Below are 21,884 nucleotides of genomic sequence, written 5' to 3' on the forward strand. Positions count from 1 at the left end.
TCCTCAAAGAACTGGGTCAAGTTTTTAAAAACACCATCTGCATCGAAATCCAGGCTGGCTGCTTCTAATTATTTTCTTGTCATCCAGATGAATTCATTTTTCATGAAAAATGTAAAAAAATTTCTTACCACAGCTGTTAAACTAACAGCAAAGAGAAAATGCTGAAAAATCTCAGCGGGTCTGGCAGCATCTGTAGGGAGAGAAAAGACCCTTTGTCATCTGGACTCGAAACGTTGGCTCTTTTCTTTCCCTACAGATGCTGCCAGACCTGCTGAGATTTTCCAGAATTTTCTCTTTGGTTTCAGATTCCAGCATCCGCAGTAATTTGCTTTTATCAAGTGTTAAATTAACAGGCGGTAATCACCTGGTTTAAAAGTTTTAATATAATCTAAGAAGCATTTTCAACATTTTTATAATTTTCTGTGTGTAGAATGTGCAAATATGGAGAGGTCCCCATACTAATTCCTGGTCGACTGTGCAAGCTGTTTAAAGGAAATTTTTTAGTTAGCATACTGCAACAAGAATAATATGCCAGTGAGTCAACAGATATGGATACAGTTTTAGTGAAACACTTTCTGATTTTCCAGCCAGTTGAGCTCAATAGAATAGTACATGTTGAGAAGAACCAACCAGAAATACCATGATGAACTCCACCCATTCAACATGTCAAGTAATTTTCTTGTTTGGTTGAGAGATTTGGAACTGGTCATCAGTCTTCCAGCTGCAAATAGGTACCTTCCACAGCATTCTTTAAACATCATTGTAAACAAGTAGTGGGGAAGGGAGGGGAAATCAAACACCTTGCCAAAATAGAATATGCACATACTAATATTTCTATCACATCTCAAACAAGATGTTTGCAATCTCTAAACTTTCTGTACTTGGCTGAATATGCAAAATATTTAACTATAACAACTCATTAAAATATCTATGAAATTGGACATCTTTAAAATTAGAAAATGAAACTTAAGATGGGTCTCCCAGAAGCATTTGGCACTTTACTGCCAATTAAATTCTACAGAAGCAGTTCTATATAAACATTTAAAATATTGTCATATTAAGCCTTTCCCCGCCATTCCACTGATCTCCGTATGCGACTCCCAAGTCTGTTATGAATCAAAGGGATCTATTAAATCTCTGTAGAACCTAAGTCCCTTTTCCTGGCAGGTACTAAATACAGTTCCCTTTTAAAGTTAGCAACTGGCTGAGCATTAACCTCTATTCCAACTGGAGTGAACATTTAACACTTCTTAGTAGCTGAAAAAGACTATTGTCCTAACTTACCACTGAAATGACCGATCTACATCGTGGTCATGTTCCAAGAGACCTACCTTCTTCTTTTCTTTGCACTAGGCTGGAGACCTTGTCCGCCCCACTCACCCCACCCTGGCAAGGTTAAGTCGATGTCTTTCGGTTTGCCAGCATCAATTTGCCTCTTCTTGTCTTTTATGAAATCATCAATAACATCATCTGATGCAAAGGCCTCCTGGACGACCATGCGTTGGTCTTCCTGTTCCTCATTCTAATATAAAAGAAAAAATAGAAAATTTTCGGAAGACCATAAGACATAGGAGTGGAAGTAAGGCCATTCGGCCCATCGAGTCCACTCCACCATTCAATCATGGCTGATTTCAACTCCATTTACCCGCTTTCTCTCCATAACCCTTAATTCCTCGAGAAATCAAGAATTTATCAACTTCTGTCTTAAAGACACTCAACGTCCCGGCCTCCACCGCCCTCTGTGGCAATGAATTCCACAGACTCACCACTCTCTGGCTGAAGAAATTTCTCCTCATCTCTGTTCTAAAGTGACTCCCTTTTATTCTAAGGCTGTGCCCCCGGGTCCGAGTCTCCCCTGTTAATGGAAACAACTTCCCTACAGGACAGAGGCTCACTGTCAAATGCTACGTAATGAGGTCTATATTTATTTTACGGTCGCATTTTATATCTTAATTTGATGCACTGTATAAATTTAATTAATACATTATACGATATTATCTTAAAGATATATCCTGTTCTGTTTCATCAATGTTATTTAGTGATTTCTTGTTGAGGGTCACAATCTTAAATAACATCTTTCTCAAGAATAATGAAGAGATGCTGCAACACCAGGTCCAACTGCAAGACTACACTGGTGACTGCTTACATAGATCTAAGCTCCTAGTTTCAGTTATGCACAAGCAGTTGCTACATGGAAGCAAGACAACTTTCCAAAGGAAGAATAACTTTTTTAAGATCAATTGTTAACTCAATATGTTGTCCCTTCACAGGCAGTGATGCTTTGTAGTAACTCTGTTCGCTAATCCCCTGGTATAAACCATCTTGTGGGAAAGAAAAAAGTGCTTTGAATCCTAGTTTAGACAATACAGTATTCCACAATCAGGTAGATCATCAACGGAAGCTCAATGATGCAGAAACACCAAGTTTATCGAAGGGCTCAGAGGTGGAAGTGTGCTAGGCTGCAAACAGCTCTCGGGCCACATAATTTATACATTTTTAATTTAATCAACATGTCAAATGTCCACTCAAACACATCATTATTGTTTAAGGCAGAGGTACAGCCATCACAACTGTTACAGAACACTGATATGCCTATATTCAGGCATAATTTCTCCAATTCTAATGAAAAATAATTGCAAATAAACATTTGTCAGTCTTCAAAGCGGAAGACACTAATAATATTCCAAAAATGCTAAATAATGAAGAGTCAAAAGGCAGAGATAAAATAGATGCAATAAGTAGTAGGTAAAAGTACTAGGTAAAATAATGGGGCTGAAGGTTGCTAAGTCCCCAGGACCAGATGAGTTACATCCTCAGATAGTAAAGGAAGTAGCTACAGAGATAGTGAATGCACTGGTAGTAATCTTTCAAGAATCCTTAAAATCTGGAAAAGTATCAGAGAATTGGAAAACTCCTATGTAACACACAGGATAAGGGAGAGAGACAAAGAACAGGTAACTATACGGCAGGTAGCTTAACTTGTCATTGGAAAATGTTAAGAGTCCAATTTAAAAGATGTAATAGTAGAGCATTTAGAAATACATAATATAACCAAGAGTCAGCAGGGCTTAATAAAAGGGAATCATGCGTGACATATTCATTAGAATTCTTTGAGATGGTAATGAGCAGAATATAGAAAAGGGAACCAGTAGAACTCATTTATTTGGATTTCAAAAAGCATTCGATAAGGTGCCATGTAAAAGGTTACTTAACAAGAGCCTATAATGTTAGGGTAGAATATCAGCAGGGATGGAGGTTTGGCTAACTAAAAGAAGACAGAATTGGTATGAGGGACACTTTCAGAATGGCAACCTGTAACTAGTGGAGTGCCATAGGGATAACTGCTGGGGCCACAATTCTTTACAATATGTATTGATGACTTGGATAAGGGAAGTGAATGTACTGTTGCCAAGTTTGCTGATGACACAAAAATAGGTGGGAAGGCAAGTGGTGAGGATGATACAGAGTTTACAGAGGAATATAAACAGGTTAAGTGAGTGGGCAAGAACTTAGCAGACGTAATATAATGTAGAAAAATGTGAAGTTATGCACTTTGGTAGGAAGAATAAAGGAGCTGAATATTCTTTAAATGGAGCAAGACTGCACAAAACTGCAGCACAGAGGGAATTGGTGGTCCTCAATTACTGTCTAACAAAAAACTAGCATGCAAGTTTCAGCAGGTCACAGGGAAGGCAAATGGAATGTTGGCCTTAATTTCAGTGGGAATATAGTATAAAGATAGGAAAGAGGAGAGATCGAATAGGTTGGGCCTGTACTCATTTTGAGTTTAGAAGAATGAGAGGTGACCATATTGAGACATATAGGATTATCAGGGGGCTTGACAGGGAAGATGCTGAGAGGTTATTTCTAGGACAGGGGGCATAATCTCAGAGTCAGGGGCCGTCCATTTAAGAAAGAGGAGGAATTTCTTCTCAGCTGGTCATGAATCTGTGGAATTCTTTACGGCAGAGGGCTGCAGAAGCTGGGTCACTAATTATGTTCCAGGCTGAGAAAAACAGATTTTTAATCAATAAAGGAATCAAGGGTTATGGGGTTACTTTGGAAAGTGAGTTGAGGATTATCAGATCAGATATGATCTCATTGAATGGCGGAGCAGGCTTATGGGCTGAAAGGCCTATCTCTGGTCCAACGTTTTATGATCTTATAGTATCAGGACATTATTCCATTTCCAAACCTTTTTTGCAAAACAAGTTGGAAAGCATGTACATCTTTTGGCCATAAAAATTGCTTCATGAAGGCGAGTCAATATTAATCATCAGTGTTATGTTCCATAAATGTACACATTTTATTAGACAGTAATTGGACTTGATCAGTTGAATATAATATATATATATATATGAAAATGTGCAAGATGTCTAAATAAAAGTACAGAATCAGACAGAAATATGCACACAGCAGAAATCATGTTTCAGAATAGAACAAAGTCTTCCGATCAAATGCAAATTGACAGGCAATTGTCAATTTTATTTGCCTTTTTATACATATTATATATATGATGTAAAAATGAGCAAATGCAGACGTAATCCAAATTATTGGTCTATCCTCGCTACCAAGTAGCAAATAAAACTCAAAATCTTAATATTAAGAGAGCGGTAAAAGCCAACTTAGTTTCCTAATGTAGCTGGCATGGGAACATAAGACAAATTCATACTGCAAGTTATATCCCAACAAGCCTTTTCACCAGTGGAGTCAAAACTAATGGAGTCAAGAAATAAGCTGGAAACTAGAACATAATAGGTGTGACAGAATTATTGTAAAATACAACCATTTCAAAACTGAAATTCTTTGGAATATAATTTGAATACTGTTACAAAACACATGATTTAAATTAAATTCTCTATTAACGAGCAAAAGCTTACTAGAAATACAGGAATGCAGTCTGGATAGATCTGCTCCTGTATCTAGGAAATGCCAAATCCAACAATATCAATCATATACTTTCAAACACTGAAGGAGATTTTTATTTTCAGAGTGGTGAAGAAATATTTAATGATGCTTTCAGGTTCATTCTTACGCATGAAGGACACTGATAAGGGACACAAGGTGACCAATTAGAAAGTGTACAGTGGCTTTAGTGTTGTTAGTACGGACTCAAATGAGTAAGCTTAAAACTATGGATTGCCTTGATCCTATAATATTCATCAGATCACATGTCAAAACAAAACTGGAAAATGACCAATGAGTGGCTGGATAATCAGAAATATCAACATAGATCCTACTTATCAATGAACAATTAGCTCTTGTTAATTAAACACGATAAAACTCAGCACTAATTCCCTTACCTCCTCTCTAATTGCTGTTGGAACCAAAGGCATTTCAATGCTTTTGGATGTAACCATCAACACATTCTTAGGATTGATGAGCTGCTTCTTTTTTACTTCAGTTTTAGTATTGGATTTATTTTCTGAATCTGCTGGATTTCCAATGATCTGTGGTGTATCCAAGGCTGAGGCCTCACCAAGGTCACGGCATTCATCCTGACCCAAAGTCTCGTATTCTTCCATTGTCCTTTTGCGCTCTAACTGTTCATCAAGTATTGGCTCTTCCCACACTTCCGGTACCATTTCATCCTCCTTGATTTCCTTAGTTCCCATTTTTTTATTTTTCCTTCGAGTTTTTTTAGGGTTTCTTGATGTAGGTTCTGATTTACTCTGAATCAATTTCTGAAATAGATGATTAAATTCATTCAAGTCCTCTTCAAGATGCTCCTCTTTCTCACCTTGATCATCAGGGACAGTGCTTTCCTTTCCTTCATCATTGTTTTTTACCATTTCCTCATCCTTGCTCTGATCTACAATAACAGATGATCCAGCCAGTTCACCATCACGTTCTTTACGAATTCTCCGCCGTTCCTCAAACTCCTGGAGCAGCTTCTCATCTTCTGATAGTTTCTCCCCGTCATCTGATTCGTCATTCCCATCAACCTTCACAAGAGTAGCAATCTCCTGTTCTTGTGTTTCAGAACTCTTTGCATCAGTAGTCAATCTTCCCAACATCCAAGGGTTAGCTACCATATTCGCCTCAATATCATTTACAAAATCTGGAACAGCATCATCCCTGTCCACCTCAGCTTCGACTTCATCCTCACTCTCTGACGGAACTAGCACTTTTGTTGTAAGCATTTTGTTCTTCTCCAACTGCTTCTGGATTGCATTGCGAGCCTAGACAACACAGACAATAATAACAGAATTAATTAAATAAAATCTGTTTCTATTGATATATTGGCACACTCTAAATAGCTAATTGATGTACTTGCATTTCATTAAATAATAAATTAATTTACCACCAATTGGAATTCAGAAAGTAGGAATATTTAGTAACAAAATCGCATGCTGAAATGTTTTAGAAGAAAACGTCCAGCACATTGGTGAGAAGCAACTGTAACTTAGCATTCAACTTTCAATGTTAATCCATGTCTTGTACTTTCATTAGTACTCATAAGGTGTGGAATAAGTATAGGTCAACATGATTTCACCATCGGATGCATAGACCGTTCCACGATCATGCATCAAGATGCTGAACTTTCCATTTCGGAAACGGTCAAAGGAAACTAATGAAGTTATAGAGGAAGAAAAGTCTATTGAAAAACATTTAAAATTCTAAAATGAAAACAGAAAATACTGGACAACCTCAGCAAGTCTGGCAGTATCTGTGGAGAGAGAAAAACAGAGCTAATATTTCAAGCCCATATGACTTTTCTTATGGGCGCAAAAAAAATTAAGGTTTTTCTCTCTCTACAGATGCTGCCGGACCTGCTGAGTTTGTTCAGCATTTTCTGTTTTCATTTCTGATTTTCAGCATCCGCAGTATTTTGCTTTTATTTCAGCATATACAATGGTACACGTTTATCAAAATGTAAAACTTTGTACTCAAATGGAAGTCAATGATGTAAGCAATGGGCAGAGCCTTATGTTTCCCGAAGGTGTTACAATAATTGCAATGAAGGCTTGTGGCTTTGGGTATCAAGGTAGCAAGACTATTGTTATGGGGTAAAATGGCTCCAAGTTATAAAAACGAGAGGAGTACTGGAAGAATTAATACTCCAGCTAGGCTTGCCTTCCCCTTTAAAAAGTATTTTAGTTGTTTGAATCAACATTTGGTTTGTTCTATAAGCTGCCATACAATAGGCCAATATATAAGATACACTTGAAGAATAGATTTTGGGATTAAAAACTGAATTAGCTGCATTCGTATAGGCAGAAGGCAGTTATTAATGATAGTGGTTCTGTGCAAATACTGGTTCCTGTGGAGTTCCTTGGGGGAATCAGCAATAGGATTGTTGCTCTTTATTAACTATGTTGATAATTTGAAAGCACACATTGAGAGAACTGCCATTTAAATTCACAAATGAAAAATGTCGCTGAGTTCAGAAAGATCCACATCAGACAATGATGCATATGTTCATCCACATGAATAGGGTTAATGCTGGGCTTGCATATACCAATGTCTAATAGTACGAGGAGGACTTGGGTGTTACGGAGCATGAATTTTGCCTTGTGGGTACAATATAAGCAAAGAGTCCTGGATGTATTGCTTGGACATTACAATGTAAAATTATGCCCTTGTAGAAGATTTTGATGAGCCCTCATCCAGAATAGTATGGATAGTTTTAGTCCATTAATAAAATGGGAGATGTAGAAGTTTGGGAAAAGGCTCAGAGGAAGACCACTAGAATAACACCCATTTTAATAGTGTTTAGTGAAATTGACAGGTTTACAAGACCTGTATGTCTGTACTCTACAACCACTAAGCGAAGTGTTGACTGAGATACTTAAAATAATGAAGGGACTAGACTGCTTGAATTAAATAGGTCAGAAAGAATCAGGGGATATGTATACAAAATATGCATTCAGAGAAATAGGCTAAATGCCAGAAAAAAAACTTCTTTTTTTTTTTCGCAGAGGGTCAATTTACACGTGGAACAAATTGCCCGCTTGTGCAAGGAGAGTGAATTTGCTAGAAATGGGAGATGGATGAGTTCATCCATATTGATTCCTGGGTTGGTCTATGAAGACAGTGAGCAGATTGGGCCTAAACTCTCTGGAGTTTAAAAGAATCAGAGGTGATTCCAATGGAGTTAGACAGGATAGAACCTGTGAGGTTGTTTCTCCTGCTGTGGGGGCATAGTCTTTGAAAATTGAGATGGGGAGGAATTTCTTCACTCAGAGGGTTGTGAATCTTTTTAATTTATACCCTAAAGTGCTGCGGATATTCAGTCAATGAGTATATTCAAGGCTGAGGTAGGTTGGCTTTTGGGCTCTCAGGGAATCAAAGAGATATGGGGATAGAGTGGGAAAGTGGAATGGAGTTCAATGATCAGTCATTTATTATATTTTTGGCTGAGGCTGGTATTACTGCACAAAAGATAGGGGATACATTGTGTCATATGCCTTGTGATCATTGATCTCCTGGAACTCATATTGCTTGCAATGGGTAGGTTGGGTGGGGGACAGTTGGAGAGTAACATTCAACAATTCTTTCCTTATTGAAATCTCGATTTCTTTTCCTAGATTCTGGTCTCCCACATGGCTGCTGTTGGGTCCATGAGAGATCATGATGCTTGAATGGAATATGATTATTGTAGGTTAAGTTTAATGGATTAGCTGGTACCTTCCTGTTCATCAATTGTTTTATGTTTGCATGTTTCATAATGCAAGGTCATAGGAAGAGAAAAAACTGAATGGTTTCAAACCTTACAAAATAGATTGCACAATATTGGATCAGGCTTGTACAAAAATGCTTCATAAATCTATAAAATATCAGTCTTCAGGAGAGATGAAACACTGATTCATTTATGAACCAGAGTGCTATAAAACCATGAGATAACTTACTAGACTTAAGAGTCAAGAAATATTTATTGCAGCAGCAGTATTTGAGGGCATGCAGACACTAGCTACAAGTTTAGGATGGTCTGCATGTAAATATAGTCACGACTGACCAAGCTTGCACTTCCAGCAATTTATGTTTTTACTCACAAGACCAGGGGCGGGATTCTCCGACCCCCTGCCGGGACGGGGAATCGCCAGGGGTCGCGTGAATCCCGCCTCGACGCCGGCTGCCGGATTCTCTGGTGCCGGTTTTTTGATGGGGGCGGGAATCACCCCGCGACTTCGGGGGCCGTTGGCAGCAGCCCCCCCGCCCCCCGCCAATTCTCCAGCCCGCGATGAGTGGCCGCTCGTTTTCAGCGGGTCCCGCCGGTGTAAAACACACCAGGTCCGTACCGGCGGGACCTAGTTTTGCGGGCGGCCTGCAGAGTCCTTGGGAGGATCTGGCCTGGCCCTGAGGGGCCCCCCCATGATGGTCTGGCCCGCAATCGGGGCCCACCGATCCGCGGGGGGGCCTGTGCTGTGGGGGCACTCTTTCTCTCCGCTCCGGCCGGTATAGCGGTCCGCCATGGCCGCCGCGGAGAACCCCCCTGCGCATGTGCTGGGATGACGCCAGCCGGTGGAGGCCCTTCGGTGCCAGATGGCGCGCCGCCCAGCCCTTCGGCCCTGCTGGCGCGGCGCCAACCCCGCCGGCGCCGGCCTTCCGGGCGGCCCGACGCCGGAGTGGTTCACGCCACTCCTCGCCGCCGGTTCGGCCCACCCGCTGGTTAGGGGAGAATCCCGCCCCCAGATCTTAGCAATAGCATTCACGGATTCTATTCAAAGTTTCTGTTACTTAGGAATGCACTGATGGGCAGGATTGAAACAGTCAATTAGCTGCCAATATCAAAAGAATACCATACCTCAGTGTCATATTTTGCCATGACAATTTTAGATTTGGCCCATTTTCCACTGTTTTGATGTCGAAGTGTCATTCGTTCCTAATAACGAGAAAAAAAAGTTACCATACTCTGCCAACAATCTAGCTTTATAACTTAGGTAAATTGCCTGTAAAATACAGACTGAATATTATGATTGTGGCTCATTTTGTAGGTCAGGAGTAAATTCCCATTGGTCTCAGACAATATCCTGAAATAATTAACGCAGAAAGCAGTGCTGCATAATGCATAAAGTGCATGTAAAATGCGCTCTAGTCTTTGGAATTACATGGGACATTAAATAGGATGTTATTTTCCACCTCCATTCGTTTTTGCTCCATTCTATTCAGTTCTTCAAGAGCCGCCTCAGGATCAGTCTTCCTTAGTTCTTCAAACTGCTTCAAAATCTCCTTTTTCTTAACCTTCTTCAACACTTTGTGGAATCTGCAATTTTCAATATTCACCGTGTAATAAATTACTTACAGGCAGTCACAACAGTCTAAGTATTGCATTGTACACAAATTCACAATTCATTTCGATACCAGGGCCATTATATTCTTGATCTTTGTCCATATTTATGTGGTTCTTTTTTAAAACTAAATTCTTCTCCAAGAGTCATAGAGTTTTACAGCACAGAAAGAGGCCCTTCGGCCCATCACATTCGCACCGGCCTTCAAGCAACGAACTATTCTAATCTCATTTTCCAGCACTTAACCCGTAGCCTTGTATGCTATGGTATTTCAAGTGCTCATCCAAATACTTCTTAAAAGTTGTGAGGGTTCTTGCCTCTACCACTGTTTGCACTGAGTGCTGAATTTGGTGCATTTGAGTGCTATAGTGAGAGTTTGGTGACTGAGGGAGTATAAGGCTTCATTATTATCTAAAGTCTAGTCTTTCTTTTATTTAGTTAATTAACTTAAAAGTTGCTGTTTGGTTTAGAAGAAGGTGAATTTTCAATCAGCTTTAAACAAAGCTTCTACTTGTAGGCACTTGCAGCTGGAGCTTGTTAATTGGATTAGGCCAGTTTTCAGAGGCTAGATTCACAGTATAAAAGTGATCCCCTACAGTGCAGACTTTGTTTGCACCGAGTGCTGAATTTGGTGCATTTGAGTGCTACAGTGAGAGTTTGGTGACTGAGGGAGTGCTGAATTTGGTGCATTTGAGTGCTATAGTGAGAGTTTGGTGACTGAGGGAGTGCTGAATTTGGTGCATTTGAGTGCTATAGTGAGAGTTTGGTGACTGAGGGAGTTAGGTGAGGAGGGAGTAAGGTGCTCCTTTCATTTTGTTTCCTACATTTCCGCAAAGAGTGAGAAGAGAGCCAGGAGTTTACAGAGAGTGCAGCTGACTGGGAGCAGAGCTGGAGGGCGGAGATCCAGTTGGTCCACAGGGCAGCTATATTCTGTAAGGTAAGAGGGGATGGAGGCTAGGCCAGTTGCATGCTCCTCCTGTAGGATGTAGGCGGCGAGGGATACCACCGGTGTCCCCGCTGACTATACCTGCGGGAAGTGCACCCAACTCCAGCTCCTCAAAGACCGTGTTAGGGAACTGGAGCTGAAGCTGGATGAACTTCGGATCATCCGGGAGGCAGAGGGGGTGATAAAGAGTTACAGGGAGGTAACCACACCCAAGGTACAGGACAAGAATAGCTGGGTTACAGTCAGGGGAAAAAAAAAACCAGGCAGACAGTGCAGGGATCCCTCGTGGCCGTTCCCCTTCAAAACAAGTATACCGTTTTGGATGCTGTTTGGGGGGGGGGGGTGACCTACCGGGGGAAGGCCCTAGCGGCCAGGTCTCTGGCACTGAGTCTGCCTCTGGGGCTCAGAAGGGAAGGGGGTAGAATACAAAAGCAATAGTTGTAGGAGATTCAATGGTTAGGGGAATAGATAGGAGATTCTGTGGTCGCGAGCGAGACTCCCGGAAGGTATGTTGCCTCCCGGGTGCCAGGGCCAGGGATGTCTCGGATCATGTCTTCAGGATCCTTAAGGGGGAGGGGGAGCAGCCAGAAGTCGTGGTGCACATTGGTACCAACGACGTAGGTAGGAAAAGGGGTGTGGAGTTAATAAACGAGTTTAGGGAGTTAGGCTGGAAGTTAAAAGCCAGGACAGACAGAATTGTCATCTCTGGTTTGTTGCCGGTGCCACGTGATAGCGAGGCTAGGAATAGGGAGAGAGTGCAGCTGAACACGTGGCTGCAGGAATGGTGTAGTAGGGAGGGCTTCAGGTATTTGGATAATTGGAGCGCATTCTGGGGAAGGTGGGACCTGTACAAGCAGGGCGGGTTGCATCTGAACTAGAGGGGCACCAATATCCTGGGAGGGAGGTTTTCTAGTACTCTTCGGGAGGGTTTAAACTAATTTGGCAGGGGAACGGGAACCGGATTTGTAGTCGAGCAACTAAGGTAGCCGATATTCAGGACGCCAAAGCGTGTAATGAGGCAGTGGGGAAGGGAACACTGACAAAGGGGAGTACTTGCAGGCACGGAGATGGGTTGAAGTGTGTATACTTCAACGCAAGAAGCATCAGGAATAAGGTGGGTGAACTTAAGGCATGGATCGGTACTTGGGACTACGATATGGTGGCCATCACGGAAACTTGGATAGAAGAGGGGCAGAAATGGTTGTTGGAGCTCCCTGGTTATAGATGTTTCAATAAGATTAGAGAGGGTGGTAAAAGAGGTGGGGGGGTGGCATTGTTAATTAGAGATAGTATAACAGCTGCAGAAAGGCAGTTTGAGGAGTATCTGCCTACTGAGGTAGTATGGGTTGAAGTCAGAAATAGGAAAGAAGCAGTCACCTTGTTAGGAGTTTTCTATAGGCCCCCTAATAGTAGCAGAGATGTGGAGGAACAGATTGGGAAACAGATTTTGGAAAGGTGCAGAAGTCACAGGGTAGTAGTCATGGGTGACTTTAACTTCCTAAACATTGAGTGAAAACTCTTTAGATCAAATAGTTTGGATGGGGTGGTATTTGTGCAGTGTGTCCAGGAAGCTTTTCTAACACAGTATGTAGATTGTCCGACCAGAGGGGAGACCATATTGGATTTGGTACTTGGTAATGAACCAGGGCAAGTGATAGATTTGTTAGTGGGGGAGCATTTTGGAGATAGTGACCACAATTCTGTGACTTTCACTTTAGTAATGGAGAGGGATAGGTGCGTGCAACAGGGCAAGGTTTACAATTGGGGGAAGGGTAAATATGATGTTGTCAGACAAAAATTGAAGTGCATAAGTTGGGAACATAGGCTGTCAGGGAAGGACACAAGTGAAATGTGGAACTTGTTCAAGGAACAGGTACTACGTGTCCTTGGTATGTATGTCTCTGTCAGGCAGGGAAGAGATGGTCGAGTGAGGGAACCATGGTTGACAAGAGAGGTTGAATGTCTTAAGAGGAAAAAGGAGACTTATGTAAGGCTGAGGAAACAAGGTTCAGACAGGGCGCTGGAGGGATACAAGATAGCCAGGAGGGAACTGAAGAAAGGGATTAGGAGAGCTAAGAGAGGGCATGAACAATCTTTGGCGGGTAGGATCAAGGAAAACCCCAAGGCCTTTTACACATATGTGAGAAATATGAGAATGACTAGAGCGAGGGTAGGTCCGATCAAGGACAGTAGCGGGAGATTGTGTATTGAGTCTGAAGAGATAGGAGAGGTCTTGAACAAGTACTTTTCTTCTGTATTTACAAATGAGAGGGGCCATATTGTTGGAGAGGACAGTGTGAAACAGACTGTAAGCTCGAGGAAATGCTTGTTAGGAAGGAAGATGTGTTGGGCATTTTGAAAAACTTGAGGATAGACAAGTCCCCCGGGCCTGACGGGATATATCCAAGGATTCTATGGGAAGCAAGAGATGAAATTGCAGAGCCGTTGGCAATTATCTTTTCGTCCTCACTGTCAACAGGGGTGGTACCAGGGGATTGGAGAGTGGCGAATGTCGTGCCCCTGTTCAAAAAAGGGACTCAGGATAACCCTGGGAATTACAGGCCAGTTAGTCTTACTTCGGTGGTAGGCAAAGTCATGGAAAGGGTACTGAAGGATAGGATTTCTGAGCATCTGGAAAGATACTGCTTGATTAGGGATAGTCAGCACGGATTTGTGAGGGGTAGGTCTTGCCTTACAAGTCTTATTGAATTCTTTGAGGAGGTGACCAAGCATGTGGATGAAGGTAAAGCAGTGGATGTAGTGTACATGGATTTTAGTAAGGCATTTGATAAGGTTCCCCATGGTAGGCTTCTGCAGAAAGTAAGGAGGCATGGGATAGTGGGAAATTTGGCCAGTTGGATAACGAACTGGCTAACCGATAGAAGTCAGAGAGTGGTGGTGGATGGCAAATATTCAGCCTGGATCCCAGTTACCAGTGGCGTACCGCAGGGATCTGTTCTGGGTCCTCTGCGGTTTGTGATTTTCATTAAAGACTTGGATGAGGGAGTTGAAGGATGGGTCAGTAAATTTGCAGACGATACGAAGATTGGTGGAGTTGTGGATAGTGAGGAGGACTGTTGTCGGCTGCAAAGAGACATAGATAGGATGCAGAGCTGGGCTGAGAAGTGGCAGATGGAGTATAACCCTGAAAAGTGTCCATTTTGGAAGGACAAATATGAATGCGGAATACAGGGTTAACGGTAGAGTTCTTGGCAATGTGGAGGAGCAGAGAGATCTTGTGGTCTATGTTCATACATCTTTGAAAGTTGCCACTCAAGTGAATAGAGTTGTGAAGAAGGCCTATGGTGTGCTAGCGTTCATTAACAGAGGGATTGAATGACTTCCGGGTGCGGCGATGACCAGCTGAGTCGCACGTTTCGGCAGCTCCCGGTGTAACGGACTTTTGGGCTCTTAATAAGAGCCCCAACGGCAATTTTAACGGCTAAAAGTACTGTGCGGTGAACCAGAAGGGAATCCCCCCTGGATACGGATGGAAAAAGGAGAGGAAGGTGGCCGGATTGCGGTGGATCCTTTAGAGCAGCGGCAAGGAAGGCAAGCAAAAACCAAGATGGCGTCGGAAGGTGGCAGTTTAATATGGGGCCCTGAACAACACGGGTTTTTGAAACGCTGCGTGGAAGAACTCAAAAAGGAAATGAAGAAGGAGCTGTTGGCCCCGATATTACAGGCGATCGAAGGGCTAAAGGAGGAGCAAAAGACCCAGGAGCGGGAGCTTCGGGTCGTGAAGGCAAAGGCTGCCGAGAATGAGGACGACACACAGGGCCTGGTGGTGAAGACGGAGATGCACGAGGCACACCATAAACGATGTGTGGAAAGGCTGGAGGCGCTGGAGAACAACGCGAGGAGGAACAACCTAAGGATTCTTGGCCTTCCTGAAGGTGCGGAGGGAGCGGACGTCGGGGCATATGTGAGCACGATGCTGCACTCGTTAATGGGAGCGGAGGCCCCGGCGAGTCCGCTGGAGGTGGAGGGAGCATACCGAGTGATGGCGCGAGGACCGAGAGCAGGAGAAATTCCTAGAGCCATAGTGGTGAGATTCCTCCGTTTTAAGGACAGAGAGATGGTCCTTAGATGGGCAAAGAAAACTCGGAGCAGTAAGTGGGAGAATGCGGTGATCCGCGTATACCAAGACTGGAGTGCGGAGGTGGCGAGAAGGAGGGCGAGCTTTAATCAGGCCAAGGCGGTGCTTCACAAAAAGAAGATAAAATTCGGAATGCTGCAACCGGCAAGACTGTGGGTCACATATCAAGGGAGACACCACTACTTTGAGACGGCGGATGAGGCGTGGACTTTTATCGTGGAAGAAAAATTGGAATGAGCGGGTTATTAAAAAAAAGAACGTTTGAAACAAAGTGGTGGGGCGAGTATGGGGGGCGAAGAAGGGGGGAAAAAGGAGTTTTATGTTATTAATCCTGCGATGTGGTAACTTTTCTCTCTTCCACAGGAGGTGGTGGGGGGAGGAAAGGAGGTGGAAGAGATGGGGCGTTGGCCATTGGGGGCGGGGCCAAGGGGGAAGCGCGGGCTCGGTTCCCGCGCTATGATAATCATGGCGGGAATAGGGAAGCAGGAAGGAGGGGGCATCGCACGGTGCGAGCCGAGGTCACGGGGGGAAGCCGAGGTCGGCCAGAGTTTGCGGACTTCTGGGAGCAACATGGGGGGTGTAACTACGCTAGTGGGGGATCTAGCGGGGGGGGTGGGAGGGGGGAATTATTGGGCTGCTGCTGCCGGGGAGAGGGGGGAGCTGGTATGGGGTGGGATGGGCGGGGGGGCACCGCCTGGGGGGGACACAGCTGCGTGGGGACCGGGTGAGGAGCTGGAAAAAGGGGATGGCTAATCGACAAGGGGGGGGGGGGTAAAAAGCCCCCCAACCCGGCTGATCACATGGAACGTGAGAGGGCTGAACGGGCCGATAAAGAGGGCACGGGTACTCGCACACCTTAAGAAACTTAAGGCAGACGTGGTTATGTTACAAGAAACGCACTTGAAACTGATAGACCAGGTGAGACTACGCAAAGGTTGGGTGGGGCAGGTGTTCCATTCGGGGCTAGATGCGAAAAACAGGGGGGTGGCTATATTAATGGGGAAGCGGGTAATTTTTGAGGCAAAGACTATAGTGGCGGATAGCGGGGGCAGATACATGATGGTGAGTGGCAAACTACAGGGGGAGACGGTGGTTTTGGTAAACGTATATGCCCCGAACTGGGATGATGCCAATTTTATGAGGCGTATGCTAGGACGCATCCCGGACCTAGAGGTGGGAAAGTTGGTAATGGGGGGAGATTTCAATACGGTGTTGGAACCAGGGCTGGACAGGTCGAGGTCCAGGACTGGAAGGAGGCCGGCAGCAGCCAAGGTGCTTAAAGATTTTATGGAGCAGATGGGAGGAGTAGACCCGTGGAGATTTAGCAGACCTAGGAGTAAGGAGTTTTCGTTTTTCTCCTATGTCCACAAAGTCTATTCGCGAATAGACTTTTTTGTTTTGGGAAGGGCGTTGATCCCGAAGGTGAGGGGAACGGAGTATACGGCTATAGCCATTTCGGATCACGCTCCACATTGGGTGGACTTACGAGATAGGGGAGGAAACAGAAGGGCGCCCACCCTGGAGAATGGACATGGGACTAATGGCAGATGAGGGTGTGTGTCTAAGGGTGAGGGGGTGCATTGAAAAGTACTTGGAACTCAATGACAATGGGGAGGTCCAGGTGGGAGTGGTCTGGGAGGCGCTGAAGGCAGTGGTTAGAGGGGAGCTGATATCAATAAGGGCACATAAAGGAAAGCAGGAGAGTAGGGAACGGGAGCGGTTGCTGCAAGAACTTCTGAGGGTGGACAGGCAATATGCGGAGGCACCGGAGGAGGGACTGTACAGGGAAAGGCAAAGGCTACACGTAGAATTTGACTTGCTGACACCGGGTACTGCAGAGGCACAGTGGAGGAAGGCACAGGGTGTACAGTACGAATATGGGGAGAAGGCGAGCAGGTTGCTGGCCCACCAATTGAGGAAAAGGGGAGCAGCGAGGGAAATAGGGGGAGTGAGGGATGAGGAAGGAGAGATGGAGCGGGGAGCGGAGAGAGTGAATCGAGTGTTCAAGGCATTTTATAAAAAATTATACGAAGCTCAACCCCCGGATGGGAGGGAGAGAATGATGGGCTTTCTGGACCGGCTGGAATTTCCCAAGGTGGAGGAGCAGGAAAGGGTGAGACTGGGAGCACAGATTGAAATAGAGGAAGTAGTGAAAGGAATTAGGAGCATGCAGGCGGGGAAGGCTCCGGGACCGGATGGATTCCCAGTTGAATTTTACAGGAAATATGTGGACTTGTTCGGCCCGCTACTGATGAGGACCTTTAATGAGGCAAAGGAAAGGGGACAGCTGCCCCCGACTATGTCTGAGGCAACGATATCGCTTCTCCTAAAGAAGGAAAAGGACCCGCTGCAATGCGGGTCCTATAGACCCATTTCCCTCCTAAATGTAGACGCTAAGATTCTGGCCAAGGTAATGGCAGTGAGGATAGAGGATTGTGTCCCGAGGGTGGTCCATGAGGACCAAACTGGGTTTGTGAAGGGGAGACAGCTGAATACAAATATACGGAGGCTGCTAGGGGTAATGATGATGCCCCCACCAGAGGGGGAAGCGGAGATAGTGGTGGCGATGGATGCCGAGAAAGCATTTGATAGAGTGGAGTGGGATTATTTGTGGGAGGTGCTGAGGAGATTTGGTTTTGGAGACGAGTATGTTGGATGGGTGCAGCTGTTGTATAGGGCCCCAGTGGCGAGTGTGGTCATGAATGGACGGGGATCTGCATACTTTCGGCTCCATAGAGGGACAAGGCAGGGAAGCCCTCTGTCCCCATTACTGTTTGCACTGGCGATTGAGCCCCTGGTAATAGCATTGAGGGGTGCCAAGAAGTGGAGGGGAGTACTTAGAGGAGGAGAAGAACACCGGGTATCTCTGTATGCAGATGATTTGTTGTTATATGTAGCGGACCCGGCGGAGGGGATGCCAGAGATAATGCGGACACTTCGGGAGTTTGGAGAATTCTCAGGATATAAACTGAACATGGGGAAAAGTGAGTTGTTTGTGGTGCATCCAGGGGAGCAGAGCAGAGAAATAGAGGACTTTCCGCTGAGGAAGGTAACAAGGGACTTTCGTTACTTGGGGATCCAGATAGCCAAGAATTGGGGTACATTGCATAGGTTAAATTTAACGCGATTGGTGGAACAAATGGAGGAGGACTTCAAGAGATGGGACATGGTATCCCTGTCACTGGCAGGGAGGGTGCAGGCAGTTAAAATGGTAGTCCTCCCGAGATTCCTCTTTGTGTTTCAGTGCCTCCCGGTGGTGATCACGAAGGCTTTTTTCAAAAGGATCGAAAAGAGTATCATGAGTTTTGTGTGGGCCGGGAAGACCCCGAGAGTGAGGAAGGGATTCTTACAGCGTAGTAGGGATAGGGGGGGGGCTGGCACTACCGAGCCTAAGTGAGTACTACTGGGCCGCCAATATCTCAATGGTGAGTAAGTGGATGGGGGAAGAGGAGGGAGCGGCGTGGAAGAGATTGGAGAGGGCATCCTGTAGGGGGACTAGCCTACCAGCTATGGTGACGGCCCCATTGCCGTTCTCACCGAAGAAATACACCACAAGCCCGGTGGTGGTGGCGACTTTGAAAATTTGGGGACAGTGGAGACGGCATAGGGGAAAGACGGGAGCCTTGGCGGGGTCCCCGATAAGAAACAACCATAGGTTTGCCCCGGGGAGAATGGATGGGGAATTTGGAATATGGCAAAGAGCAGGAGTAACGCAACTGAAAGATCTGTTTGTGGATGGGAAGTTCGCAAGTCTGGGAGCGCTGACCGAGAAATATGGGTTGCCCCAAGGGAATGCATTCCGGTACATGCAACTGAGGGCTTTTGCGAGGCAGCAGATGAGGGAATTCCCGCAGCTCCCGACGCATGAGGTGCAGGACAGAGTAATCTCAAAGACATGGGTGGGGGACAGTAAGGTGTCAGATATATATTGGGAAATGAGGGACGAGGGGGAGATTATGGTAGATGAGCTGAAAGGGAAATGGGAAGAAGAGCTGGGGGAGGAGATTGAGGAGGGGATGTGGGCAGATGCCCTAAGTAGGGTAAACTCATCGTCCTCGTGTGCCAGGCTAAGCCTGATTCAATTTAAGGTGTTACACAGGGCGCATATGACTGGAGCACGGCTCAGTAAATTTTTGGGGGTAGAGGATAGGTGTGCGAGATGCTCGAGAAGCCCAGCGAATCACACCCACATGTTCTGGTCATGTCCGGCACTACAGGGGTTCTGGGTGGGGGTGACAAAGGTGCTTTCGAAAGTAGTGGGGGTCCAGGTCGAACCAAGCTGGGGGTTGGCTATATTTGGGGTTGCACAAGAGCCGGGAGTGCAGGAGGCGAGAGAGGCCGATGTTTTGGCCTTTGCGTCCCTAGTAGCCCGACGCAGGATACTGTTGATGTGGAAGGAAGCCAAGCCCCCGGGGGTGGAGACCTGGATAAATGACATGGCAGGGTTTATAAAGCTGGAACGGATTAAGTTCGTCCTAAGGGGATCGGCTCAAGGGTTCACCAGGCGGTGGCAACCGTTCGTCGAATACCTCACAGAAAGATAGAGGGAATGGAAAAGAAGAAGGCAGCAGCAGCAGCCCGGGGGGGGGGATGAACCAGAAGGAGTCTCAGGGTTATTAATATATATGTATAGGTCGTTGCTATAAATAATTGTATATTGGATTGTTAAACCATATTTTTGGAGAGTGTTTATCTGAGACAAGGCAGTTGCCATTTAGTTTTAGTTTTCGTTTTTGTTATATATTATTTATTCTTTGTTTATAAAACAGGTCATTGTTATTTATACTGTTATATTATTGTGTAAAGGATACACAATGTACTGTGATGGTTGACCAAAAATTTTCAATAAAATATTCTTAAAAAAAAAACAGAGGGATTGAATTTAAGAGCCGTGAGGTGATGATGCAGCTGTACAAAACTTTGATACGGCCACATTTGGAGTACTGTGTACAGTTCTGGTCGCCTCATTTTAGGAAGGATGTGGAAGCTTTGGAAAAGGTGCAAAGGAGATTTACCAGGATGTTGCCTGGAATGGAGAGTAGGTCTTACGAGGAAAGGTTGAGGGTGCTAGGCCTTTTCTCATTAGAACGGAGAAGGATGAGGGGCGACTTGATAGAGGTTTATAAGATGATCAGGGGAATAGATAGAGTAGACAGTCAGAGACTTTTTCCCCGGGTGGAACAAACCATTACAAGGGGACATAAATTTAAGGTGAATGGCGGAAGATATAGGGGGGATGTCAGAGGTAGGTTCTTTACCCAGAGAGTAGTGGGGGCATGGAATGCACTGCCTGTGGAAGTAGTTGAGTCGGAAACATTAGGGACCTTCAAGCAGCTATTGGATAGGTACATGGATTACGGTAAAATTATATAGTGTAGATTTATTTGTTCTTAAGGGCAGCATGGTAGCATTGTGGATAGCACAATTGCTTCACAGCTCCAGGGTCCCAGGTTCGATTCCAGCTTGGGTCACTGTCTGTGCGCAGTCTGCACATCCTCCAAGTGTCTGTGTGGGTTTCCTCCGGGTGCTCCGGTTTACTCCCACAGTCCAAAGAAGCGCAGGTTAGGTGGATTGGCCATGGTAAATTGCCCTTAGTGTCCAAATTTGCCCTTAGTGTTGGGTGGAGGTGTTGACTTTGGGTAGGGTGCTCTTTCCAAGAGCCGGTGCAGACTCAATGGGCCAAATGGCCTCCTTCTGCACTGTAAATTCAATGATAATCTATGATTAATCTCGGACAAAGGTTCGGCACAACATTGTGGGCCGAAGGGCCTGTTCTCTGCTGTATTTTTCTATGTTCTATGTACCATCCTTTAAGGCAGTGAGTTCCATATTCCAACACATTCTGGGTGAAAAGATTTTCCTCACATTTCCTCGAAACCTCCTGCCCATTACCTTAAATCTATTAAAAGAATCTCCAGAACTTCAGGCCAACAGGCCAATTTACACGGTTTCCATCACACAAGCAGCAACTTTCCCTTAGTCTCCTGTTGTTTTTAAGAACTTGCTCTTATTTGCACATTAATTTGCTCATTAAATTTGTTACAGAAATTAATATAAACTGTATTGTTAGTGTCACAAGTAGGCTTACATTAATACTGCAATGAAATTACTGTGACAATCCCCTAGTCGCCACACTCTGGTGCCTGTTCGGGTACACGGAGGGAGAATTTAGAATGTCCAATTTGCCTAACAGCACGTCTTTCAGGACTCATGGGAGGAAACCAGAGCATTGGAGGAAATCCACGCAGACATGGGGAGAACGTGCAGACTCCGTACAGACAGTGATGCAAGCCAGGAATCGAACCCAGTCCCTGGCTCTGTGAAGCAACAGTGCTAACCACTGTGCTACCATGCCGCCCATAGTCTGGTAACTAACTGCACTTTAATGACATGATGATTGTGATCAACCTCTGCAGTTCAGAAATTGAGCAATTTAAACTGTAGAATCTAATTCCTTCAGGCAATAAATTGTTCCAAGAGATTTTAGGAATGCCCCATGTTAAATGTTTATGTTTTCCTCGTCCCTTTTAATTTCCCTCAATTCGATCTTTTTTCCCATCTGTCTAATTTTTGTACCATTTTGTCTTTATTTACCAATCCAGTCATT

General features: G+C 44.7%; 1 protein-coding gene across 2 annotated transcripts in view; it reads right to left on the reverse strand.

Moving 5' to 3' along the window:
• The window catches only part of LOC140421053 (U3 small nucleolar RNA-associated protein 14 homolog A), a 61,955-nt gene that overhangs the window by 16,962 nt on the left and 23,109 nt on the right, over positions 1 to 21,884 (reverse strand). For both annotated transcript variants that reach the window (XM_072505375.1, XM_072505376.1), the window contains 4 exons: positions 10,084 to 10,207; positions 9,749 to 9,826; positions 5,304 to 6,182; positions 1,332 to 1,522 (listed from right to left, as the gene is read on the reverse strand). In XM_072505375.1, the coding sequence (XP_072361476.1) occupies positions 1,332 to 1,522; positions 5,304 to 6,182; positions 9,749 to 9,826; positions 10,084 to 10,207 (1,272 nt within the window). The remainder of the gene's footprint in view (positions 1 to 1,331; positions 1,523 to 5,303; positions 6,183 to 9,748; positions 9,827 to 10,083; positions 10,208 to 21,884) is intronic.

This window comes from Scyliorhinus torazame, chromosome 5 (assembly GCF_047496885.1).
Source record: "Scyliorhinus torazame isolate Kashiwa2021f chromosome 5, sScyTor2.1, whole genome shotgun sequence".
Lineage (NCBI taxonomy): Eukaryota > Metazoa > Chordata > Chondrichthyes > Carcharhiniformes > Scyliorhinidae > Scyliorhinus > Scyliorhinus torazame.